Here is an 11,703-nt window from a genome sequence, read left to right on the forward strand (position 1 = left end):
CTCTTCTACCTCAGCACTGTTGATCTCTGAAGTGGTCCAACTTGATGATAATCTCCATAAATAGATGTGCGAGGGTAGGGTAGCCATGTGGTTTAAGCGTTTGCTCGTTACGCCAAAGACCCTGGTTCGATTTCCCATTTCAGTGTTCCCCCCCCCCCCCCCCCCCCCCTCCGTGAAGTTGCTAGAATATCTCTAAAAGTGACGTATACTATATTCACTCACTCACTCACTCACTAATGAACCGGCTCCATGGGGTAGTGTTTGGAGCGTCTGCCCGCAGAGCGGAAGGTCGCGGGTTTGATCATCGGCGGCATCATGCCAAAGGTCATTAAAATATGGTAATTGCTTGTCCCTGGCATTAATGGGTACAAGGACGGTTGGTTCGGAGTCAGTATAATGTGTCTGAGTGAAGTATTCCTGCTTTACCTCGGTATGGTGTCATAGCTAGCACGTAAGAGGCGACTAACGGGATCGGGTGGTCAGACTCGCTGACTTGGTTGACACATGTCATCGGTTCCCAATTGCGCAAATCGATGCTCATGTTGCTGGTCACTGGATTGTCTGGTCCAGACTCGATTATCTACAGACCGCCGCCATATGGCTGGAATATTGCTGAGTGAGGCGTAAAACTAAACTGAGTCTCCTCTTACGACCTGACAACAAGAAGAATATAAAATCCACCAAACTTTTCAACACCCATAGACTTTATTGTGTGTATGCGTTCAGGAATCATTATCAAACAGTGTTGACACCACATGTTCACAAAGGGGTGAACATACCCTTCCCCAGTTTTGACACCTGTCATATAGGAATGCAAAGGCTTGTCATTTGCTCACGTGAAACATGTATAACAAGTAAGATAGGAATGACATTGGACATCTTTTTGTCGCAAGTGGGGACTAATGGGATCGAATGCCACATGCCATCTTATCCCATTTGCGTAGACCCATGCTGATAGCGTTGATCACTGGATTGTCTGGTCCAGATTCGATTATTTACAGACCGCCGTCATATAGCTGGAATATTCTCTGTGTTGCGTTAAAAAAACAACCAACCATCCACTTTTTGTCATCGATACCTCGGTTTGGAAAATATCATTCATATGTCTACATGCAACTAGCGACACATGCCACCACGATCATATTCGTAAACATTATGTACATGCATACACCGAATACGACACTCTGATTGGAGCAGTTGATATCCATCTATCCTCTCCCCCTCCCCCAGTACATCGTCTTCGGCTCCACTCACTGTTGAGATCAGATTACTCCGAAAACAGAGCAAGTACTAGTGAGTCCTCGTTTCTGTACCCCTAAGCTGCCAAAATAAAACCCATCTCTTTGGAGACCCGTATCAACAAAACCTAAGTCCTATATAGCTGAACGTTTCGAAACCTTAGTACCAAGTTCGTACCTCGTTCGCTTTAGGATTCGCAATGGAGGCAGGTTAGTGGAATACAATCAGTACGTTTGGATCCATTTGTTTGATATGATAGTTTTACATAAAATATGAATTGATATATCTGATTATTTATTGTTTGATCGGCATTCTAGAAGTTGGTGAGTCAATAATTAGGAGATGTACATACTGGGTTAGAAACCAGATGTATATAACGGACTATAGCTTTAAATTTGATTTCAAACCGAACGCGTGTATCTCCATTCTATATTAACAGCGTTGTTAAGATATTAGAGCTGATTGTATACCTCTCAATGTCTTTAATTAAACAATCACAATCCAGTATTTACTGAAGTCATAGTAGAGTAAAGCCCTGTGCAATAAAAAGACGTTGTTTTCCATAACGTTTATTATATAGTTGTTCCACATGTTTTACTCCACAACTGGAAAAGGTATATATGTTAGATTTGGGGCTTTTTACCCAAATGTTGAAACGAAATATTGGAATAACGTGGGCATATGTCATTTTTGTTTGCTGAACGATGGTTAACAAAAAACATGCCATCATGTATTGTATTTAAAAACTACAGTTAGATTAAGTGTTTGATTAAAACTATGGTAAAGAGGGATTGGTAACCAATCTAATTAAATGTCATGTTGAATTCATTTAACGCTTATGATCAACCTGTGTAAAATATAACTGATCTCTGTGTAATGTATCATAAAAAGCAGCATTTTTAATGAAGCTATATCTCAGACGTCATTCAGTTTACATGAAGTACATGAAGACATTTTCTCAATTTTATATAAGCGTAAAGAGATTTCATGAGTTTAGCCCGTTACATGTATGGATGTACGTATGTGTATGTATGTGTGTGTGCGTGTGTGTGTGTGTGTGTGTGTGTGTGTGTGTGTGTGTGTGTGTGTGTGTGTGTGTGTGTGTGTGTGTGTGTAGGTAGGTAGGTAGGTAGGTAGGTAGGTAGGTATAACTGTAGGTACGTATGTATGTGTGTCTGTGTGAATGTATCCATGCGTGTGTGTGTGTGTTGGTGTGTGCGAGCGTGTCAGTCTGTGCTTCTGTTTGTGTCTCTGTACATTAAGAGAGAGAAGAAATGAGTGTGGTTGCAATGTTAGAAGTACGTGTTTAAGGAAACAGATTTATACGGAGAGTATACGTACTTTTAGTAGGGCTGGCTAAAGTGAGTGCAAATCGGACATATCGTCGATAGTAAAGTTATTTATGATTATCGATATGATTTTGTTATCGATGATAAACAAGTTTTAATCTTCACACACACGAGGCTTGTACGAGTATACGGAAGCTGAGGACTCACTCATGGTCTGTTTCCTAATTAAGTTCAAGAAACTGTGGTTTTAGTAATTCATGCCACAAGATTATGTGAAATAATTTTTTTTTTCTCAGGCATTTTTGGCCAAAGGTACGTCTTGATATTTATCGATAATCTATCGATATTTGGTTAACGATTATCGATCTGTATGATCTTTATGGATAGCCAACCCTAACGTACAGACCCGAAATAATCCTAATGTCGAAACTGAAACAATTATGACGACATTGTTATATTTTCGGTTGCCGTTTGCCCCGAGAGTGAATCACACGGCGATTACAAATCCCACATCGTGACCTATCTGTTCGCCAAAGCCGAAAGGAAAGGTGTGGTAACCTAGTGCTTGAAGCGTCCGCTCATCAAGCTGAAACCCTTGGTTCGACTCCCTACATGGGTAGTGAAACCCATTCTTTTGTTCCCTGTTGTGATATTGCTGGAATATTGTTAAAAGCGGTGTAAAACCGCACTCCCCTAAAGCCCACGACCCATCACAACCTGACACTGTGTAGGAAGTATTTTTAGCGCTCTCATTTAAGTGGGCGCTAGCCCACACAAACTGACTCCATGATGCGAAAAAAATGAAAAATACCAATCACTGATACTCTAAAATCTTGTTGTAGCAACTACGTTGTATTTCCGAAACATATAGTAATAAGATTTATTACCCTATTCTTTGTTTAGTAGGAGCAGAAGCAGGAACAGCCGCTGTCAAGGCCAGTGCGTTATCCCCCCTCGTAAAGATCGTTATCGCTGTCGTGGCAGGCGTGGTTGTCAGTGGTGCCGTCATTGGTGTGGCCGTCGGTCTGACTGGTGAGTGGCCACAGAGCGGTGACCAAATATACAAGAAAATCACAACTTCCATGCTTTAGTATGATCTTCGATAATTGTAGTACCGAGACGATGTCAAGACAGTCGTTCTGTGAAACACTGGAATTTAAACGGTTTTTCACTTTGAAATGTGACTGATTGCAACTGAATATGAGTCTTTATCTTATTGCTACTTGGTGATGAGTCTTCTTCTCTTCAGTCGGAAACAGTGGAGGCGATGTTAAGGTTGTTGGAAATTCATCAAAGGTATCTGGAACAACCACAGTGGGGCAGACGACATCCGCTTCAAACAATGCTGGGTCAACTGTAGCTGGGCAGACGACATCCGGTTCGAACAACGGTGGGTCAACAGTAGATGGGCAGACGGCCTCCGGTTCAAACAGCGGTGGGTCAACAGTAGATGGGCAGACGACTTCCGGTTCAAACGGTGGAGGATCAACTGCAGATGGGCAGACGACTTCCGGTTCAAACAACGGTGGATCAACTGTAGCTGGGCAGACGACTTCCGGTTCAAACAACGGTGGAGGATCAACTGTAGCTGGGCAGACGACTTCCGGTTCAAACAACGGTGGATCAACTGTAGCTGGGCAGACGACTTCCGGTTCAAACAACGGTGGGTCAACTGTAGCTGGGCAGACGACTTCCGGTTCAAACAACGGTGGAGGATCAACTGTAGCTGGGCAGACGACTTCCGGTTCAAACAACGGTGGATCAACTGTAGCTGGGCAGACGACTTCCGGTTCAAACAACGGTGGGTCAACTGTAGCTGGGCAGACGACATCTGGTTCAAACAGTGGAGGCACAACTGTAAGTGGGCAGACGACATCCGGTTCAAACAGTGGAAGAACAACTGTAAGTGGACCTACCACACCCGGATTAACAATCAGTGCTTCAAGTGAAACGACACCCTCAGTGAACACGGCTACAACGGCTACAACGGCTACAACGGCTACAACGACAATCGTTCCACAAACAACAACGCCAAATGTTTTGTGCGCACCAGGTAAACCCCGTCTTTGTGACATACAGTTTTTGCAAACGTGAGTGGGTGCAAGCATAAATGTACCATGTGGAGCAGGCAAACCCTGCAGCTGTGTGCATATGTTAATCCCCTTAGTTTTACCTTAGCGAGCTGCATTAGCATTACACCAAAGAGGAAAACATATAGAGTATGGGCTCATATTTAGGCCTAAAATAAGTGAGTATGGTCCACATGGGTTTTAGATGTATAGGAGAAAACACGCCTCCGAGGTTTTGGTAGACAATGTAAAACCGGAGGGAGGGGATTGTCTACCAAAGTCGAGAAGTGTTTTCTCGATCATATATGCCGCCAATGATGGGTAATTACAATGTAGATGATCATTTAAAGAAGCTATATAATAATGACTGAAGCACGCGTACAATCAATGTAATGACAGTAACTATAATTAGATAATTTAACTCCACCACCACCGGTGGCCGTGCGGTAGAGCGGCTGCCTACGGATGAGAGAATTGCGGTTCCAATCAGGCGTCGGAAAACCTTTGTATTCAGACTATAATCTTTAACGATATTTTTCAGTTGATTTCAAACACTCATGGATCATTTGAATCTTGATGTCCATATATAGTTAGGAAAAGTAAACCCTGGGAACGCTCAAATAACTGTAACATTAAGACAAGCCAACTTCAGACTGTCCCTGTATTAATACATTATTTCGTTGGCCCAGCTCCTCAGGATAAACGTAATTTACAAGGGTCTATCAGTCTCGTACACCCTTTCAAAAAACCGTCAGACGAATTTATTACCTTTAAGGTCTTTTAATTTAGCTTATCAGTAAACAACGACATTCAGCCTGCCACAGAATGAGACGCAAAACGTTTCACCATGACATTTCGGTCATAAAGGGAGATAACTCGGAATGGCCTATAGTATCTAACAAAAATTATCAAATTTGACAAGTGAAATACAGAAACATTATATTTTTGGAAATACTTATTGACACAAACAAATAAGAAATTATGGCAACAATTGCTTGGTTTATACCCATGATTGTATACGCAAACGCTAAAATTTCGAAGCGATCAGCCGCATGGCAGCCTGATTCCATGTAAGGTCAAGGTCATTGGCACAACCCGTATAGTGCATCACGTAACAGACTTGACGGGGTGCATGGTTCGTAAACCCTGGCAAATCTGTCTGCATGGTTTCGTATGCTTTGGCTATTGGCCAGTCAGAATTCGACAAATTTATCTAACGGGTAGTTGATAGACACATGCTGTTCCCCTGCTTGGAATCGAACCCAGGTCATTGCCATGACGAGTGAACGCTTCAGCCACTAAACTGCTCCATGAAACCAGTTACAGTTATCTTCCGACGTGCTTTACAGATTTCCAGAGAACCGTGGTACTGATGTATTACACAGGCCGTGTCGACCTTTACTTTCGTGGTGGGCTCAGCGATTCAAGGACGAACCCAGGTTTGTACTTTTGTTTGAGAGAGAGAGAGAGAGGGAGAGAGAGAGAGAGAGGGAGAGGGGGAGAGAGATCTATAGTGTGTGTATGTTTGAGGGAGATAGTGTGTGTGTGTTTGAGTGTGTGTGTGTGTGTGAGAGAGAGAGAGGGGGAGAGAGAGTGAGTGTGTGTGTGTGTGTGTGTGTGTCTGGGGAGTACTAGAGAGTGCGAGAGAGAGAGAGAAAGAGAGAGAGAGAAAGAGAGAGAGAGAGAGTAAGAATGCACGCTGCGTTAGTCTTTGTGTCACCCAATAGTGCTGAATGGCATATGTAGTATGTATGGCATAACAGTTACTTACTTTACACTGAACGTTTCCAAGTAATGCTGACTGAGTAAACAGTTTTGCGATTGTGCGATACCAGACATGTATTACAAACAGCCATAGTTAGCAACCTTCCCGAAGCATAGATATCGTCACGGCTTCACACGTTTCAGCACCGAAACATGTTTAGAGCCGAATATGTGTTTTGGGGGTATATTGTTCTTTATTTAAGGCGTTCGGTCATGCCGAAGGCCCAGGTTCGATTCCCCACAGTGTGTAAAGACCAATTCTGGTATCCCCCGCCGTGACATTGCTGGAATGCTGCTAAAAGTAAAACCAACCTCACCTACTCTTTCTGACCATGACAGCTGGTGGCAACACAGTTGAGTTGAGCTACTCGGATAGTCAGCCTTTTGGTACATCTTCATCATTCGACAAGTACTACTATCACACGGGCGGAGACACGACCCTGGACTGGACAGGCGCTGAGGGAGGACAGCGGCCGTACAATGGCGTGGACGCCGCGCAAGGGTCACCGTCCGTCAGGACAACAAACGTTGTGGGAGAGGCTAACTACTACTACCTTAACACGTGAGTGCAGCCTGTGAACACGTACTTTGTACATGAGGCAACTGTCTTTACACACTCTTTCACCTAGGCAAAGGTGCTAACATTAGACACCTGCTTTTACTTTACCCAACTGCATTAACATTAGACACCTGCTTTTACGTTACTCAACTGTATTAATATTAGACACATGTTTTACGGTACTCAACTGTACTAACTTTAGACACCTGCATTTACCTTACTCATCTGTGTTAACATGAGACATCTGCTTTTACGTTACTCAGCTTTATTAACATTAGACACCTGTCGTTACGTTACTCAACTGTATTAACATCGAACGTGTGCTTTTACGGTCGTCAACTGTTAACATTAGACACCTGTTTTAACGTTACTCAGCTGTATTAACATGAGGCATCTGCTTTTACGTTACTCAGCTTTATTAACATTAGACACCTGTCGTTACGTTACTCAACTGTATTAACATCGAACAGTCGTCAACTGTTAACATTAGACACCTGTTTTAACGTTACTCAGCTGTTAACATAAGACACGCGCTTTAATATTAGCAACTGTTTTAACATCAGACACGTGTTTTGTACGTCAGGCACAAGCATTATGATTACATTAAATTACATCATACACGTTTGTATTTGCATTGAGTGCATATATTAATGTCTGACAGGTGCGTTAACGTCAAACAAATGACATCAGACATGAGCATGTACTGAAACTTGATGCATGCACTAATGCGACACCTACAGTGTCAGTCACGTACTTTGGCTATCAAATGCATGCACAGACGCAGTGCAGTAACGTCGGTGACAAGCATGTTATCAGACACGTGCATTAACGTCAGTGATCCCATGTTTTAACATGTCCAAAGTGACGTTATCATTGCTGGATGTTTTTCAAGGCACTGTCTTCAATCTCAGCTTTTCGTTTACGAATATATAGTCTGGTTCATAATTATTGAGAATTTTTCTTCTTACTTTGAGCTATCCTAACACCTCAACTGAGTCACTGATACTTAAAACTAAGTAATGGTATAAGGGAGGTAACTCATCTTGGCCTACTGAGTATATTACAATTAGAGTTACCTCCCCTGAATTTGTAGCAGACGTCATTTTCCTCAGCACTGTCAACAATGTCTGCTGAAGATAAAAGAAGGTTGATTTTTGAGTTGTGTAATCAAGGAATTGATGATGTAAATACATTGGTAGGGAGAACAGGAACTCCTCTTTCTACTGTGTATAGGATTAGGAAGACTTTTAAAGAGGGAAAGGATTTTGGGCACCAGAAAGGAGCAGGGAGACCCAGAAAATTGGACTTCTCAGATCGCGTCCGGCTGGGAATTTTAGCGACTAAAAAGCAAAGGGCAAACATCTCCAACATCAGGTATGAAATGATAGATAGGGGATCAACAGTTGTATCAAAATCTACAGTTAGAAGAAATTTGATTGATCTTGGATGGGAGAAAAAGACTGGAATTCCTTCTCCTCTCATGAAACAAGAACATAAAGACAGGCGTGTTGAGTGGTGTTTGGCACATGAAAACTTTGACTGCGAAAATGTGATTTTTACTGATGAAAGCTCAATATGGGTATATCCCAATAATGTGAAAATATGGACAAAGTCTGCGTCAGCACCGTTGTATCGATGACCTAAATACAGCCCAAAGTTTCATGTATGGGGAGGGATATCCTTATTAGGAACGACCCCGCTGTGTGTGTTTGAGGGAAATCTGACAAGTCAACGCTACACTAACATATTAGATAATTTTCTCCTTCCAAGTGCACATGTGTTTTATGGAAATGACTGGATTTTGCAGCAAGATAATGATCCTAAACACACTGCAAAACATGCCAAGCAGTGGTTTCAGGAGAAAAATGTGACTGCATTACCATTTCCTGCATATAGTCCTGACTTAAATCCCATTGAGAACATTTGGGGGATGATGAAGGAATGTGTGAATCAAAAGGGGTTGACAAAAATTGAAGACATGAAGAGAGAAGTGGTCCGATACTGGGACAGCATAACTCACGAGACACTAACCTCTCTGATAGGAAGTATGCCTACCCGTCTTAGACTGTGCCGTGAAGCTCAAGGAGACTTGATAAAATATTAAATTGTTACCTACACAACATGAAAAGGTCAGTTCACTTTCACAATACATTCAATTTTATCTGATTTGTTCTCGTGTAATAATATGAAATGCTTTAGCTATTCTCAATAATTTTGAACCATACTGTATATAAAAAGGGTGGATTCGCAATTAAACGCTCAAATCATTCACCTACAAATAATAGTTGAGTTCCAAGCAAAATATGTACCAAACATCGTAATCGATCGATTGGCTGGATTATTCTTAACCTTGTTTCTCCAGACCCCCTAAACACGAAAACCAAAATCATTGCAAAGATAGACTACGACATTACTCAAGCAGCATGTATCATTACCCGTGAAGATCCCGGTTCGAAATGATCCTCAGTAATACGTGTTTGTTGAAAGAGGCGGCTGACGGGATCAGATGGTCAGATTCGCTGACTTGGCTGACATATTTCGTCGTATCCCAGTTGCCTGTCTCGGTGTTCATGTTGTTGATCACTAGATTGTCTGGTCAAGACTGGATCATATACACACCGCCGCCATATAGCTTTAATATTGCTGCATGCAGCGTTAAACGTGCAACAACCAAGCAAACAAATGAAATATACATACCGCTTATCTCGATGAACAGTATATAAATCTGATGCTAACTGATATCTACTCTTATGTGCAGTATTGGCGCTGACTACTGGGCGTGGGATACCTGCATGAAATGTACCGACACCACCGGGGGCTGGTTCGACATCAAAGCCTACACTGATAACTGGGAAAGTGACAGGAACCAGCCAGCAGAATGTGACGGTACAGCCGACGTGACTGACCGAAGGAAGCCGTACAGCAGCGGGAACCACATTGCCCGTTGTGGAAAAATCAACATATTTCAGCATTCTCAAAATACGTGCACCATCAACAGTTTCAACGGGAATACGCCAACAGCATCCTAACATACGTGTTAATGCCTTTCTCACTTGAAACATGGTTATTGATGAACCTTAAACATTTGTTTACGATGACGAAAGTAGAAAAAATCGGATTGGAAAAAATGTGTTATAACTTACAATCAGTTGTTGGCAATGACGCACACGTACGCTATAGGTTTCGTTTGTATGCAATACCTGATACACTCTCATTGCTGCAGATTTACATAGATAAGCTGCGTATTTGAGCACAGTACGCAAACTAGGAGTATATCCCATTTAACGTTGAGTATTTCTTACATGCATTGGAGAAACCATTACAGTTTACTGATTCTAGAGGTACAATCAATGAGTCAACATATGGCGTAATCATACCCTATGAGTTAGTGAACAGTTTAGTTTTACGCCAGCAATATTCCAGCAACGTCAGGAAGGACAACAGGAAAGGGCTTCACACATTGCTGAAGTCTGGTGAATCGAGCCCAGGTCTTAGGCGTTACGAGCAAGTGTTCTATCAGCATGACTTTCTCACCGCTCTTCAAGCATTAGAAATAACATTTGTACAGTGGACTCAGCCAATACCAGCATCTGTCCAATCCGGCAAGTTGTCCACACTGGCATAAAATCTCAGCCCCATTGTGGCTTGTACATTTATCATCAGTTCTATAATGAGGCACATTGTCACAACCGGATTATTTCTTCAGCCCCAATGAGTGCCGGTTTAGACAGCTTCCACTGTATTTGTATTACAAAGATGAATGCTTAGGAATGTACACATGCATCAGCGTAAAACCAGGTTCCCATCGACATATTCTTAATTATGCATAATACATTTTTTAAGTCTGTGATACTCTTTCAACAAATATGGCAGTATTTATTTTTTGTAATAAAATGTGTTATATGTGTAATATTTTTGTCTTTTTTCAACAGCAAACAGGATATTGTACATCATATATTAATCCATCCGCCTGGAGATACTCACAATACATCGATGTGAGGAATCGAATCAGGTCATCAGTTTCAAACATTGTAAATATATATTTCAAATAGGAGCGGTCCAGGTTGTCCACGAAAAGGTGAACTAACCCAACCTCTTCGACTGCACTGGTCAAAATACATGCAAAGGCAAGACATTTATTCATGTTTGACGCCAGTCTCAAATGCAAGGTTAGCCATAAATTCAAAGCCTGTGAAAGCCAACCCGCTAATGTGGATGTTTCTTTATCATAGTTCCGTTCCCTTCAACTCTTAATATTAAATCAGGACAAGCTTATTTTAGTACAGGACATGGCGAAACCATGTGGGTGGAGGCGGTTGGGAAGGACTTGTGGTTAAAGCGTTCGCCTGTCACGCCGAAGTCCCGAGTTCGATTCCCCACACGGGTTCAATGTGAGAAGCCCATATCTGGACCTAAAATGAACTCTGACATTGAGATTCTGTCTAACATCGTTTTACGGAAACTGGAATGCCTTGCTTTCGACATGGTTTTGACATTCGTCACAAGAGTGAGTGACTTTAGTTTCAAACCGCGTTGAGCAATACTCAGCAATATCATGGCGGGGAAGACGGAAATGGGCTTCACACTTTGTACCCATGTGAGGAACTGAACCCAGGATTTCGTGGTGACGAGAGCTTTAATCAAAAGGCTACCTCGCCCTGCTGTAGCTGCCACTGGTGGTGGTATAAGTGGTACATGCTATAAACAGGATATTTTTTCATAAATTAAGGAACTGGGAAGCATAGTAGCTCGGGGATGAATAGTTGTGTAAGAATCAGCTGAA

General features: G+C 42.2%; 1 protein-coding gene across 1 annotated transcript; it reads left to right on the forward strand.

Moving 5' to 3' along the window:
* Positions 1 to 1,438: 1,438 nt before the first annotated feature.
* On the forward strand, positions 1,439 to 10,827 carry LOC137256927 (uncharacterized transmembrane protein DDB_G0289901-like). The gene is made up of 6 exons (XM_067794583.1): positions 1,439 to 1,448; positions 3,435 to 3,560; positions 3,778 to 4,581; positions 5,947 to 6,036; positions 6,701 to 6,923; positions 9,679 to 10,827. Exons 1-6 carry the CDS (start codon positions 1,439 to 1,441, stop codon positions 9,947 to 9,949), a joined length of 1,524 nt encoding a protein of 507 aa, XP_067650684.1. The 3' UTR covers positions 9,950 to 10,827.
* Positions 10,828 to 11,703: the final 876 nt, after the last annotated feature.

The sequence above is a fragment of the Haliotis asinina genome, chromosome 1, assembly GCF_037392515.1.
Source record: "Haliotis asinina isolate JCU_RB_2024 chromosome 1, JCU_Hal_asi_v2, whole genome shotgun sequence".
Taxonomy (NCBI): domain Eukaryota; kingdom Metazoa; phylum Mollusca; class Gastropoda; order Lepetellida; family Haliotidae; genus Haliotis; species Haliotis asinina.

Bases quoted from the DNA above. Each gene is read 5' to 3' on its own strand.
- LOC137256927 (XM_067794583.1), top strand. The intron at 3,561-3,777 runs GTGAGTGGCCAC...TCTTCTCTTCAG, and splicing joins TGTGGCCGTCGGTCTGACTG to TCGGAAACAGTGGAGGCGAT. The intron at 6,924-9,678 runs GTGAGTGCAGCC...TCTTATGTGCAG, and splicing joins AACTACTACTACCTTAACAC to TATTGGCGCTGACTACTGGG.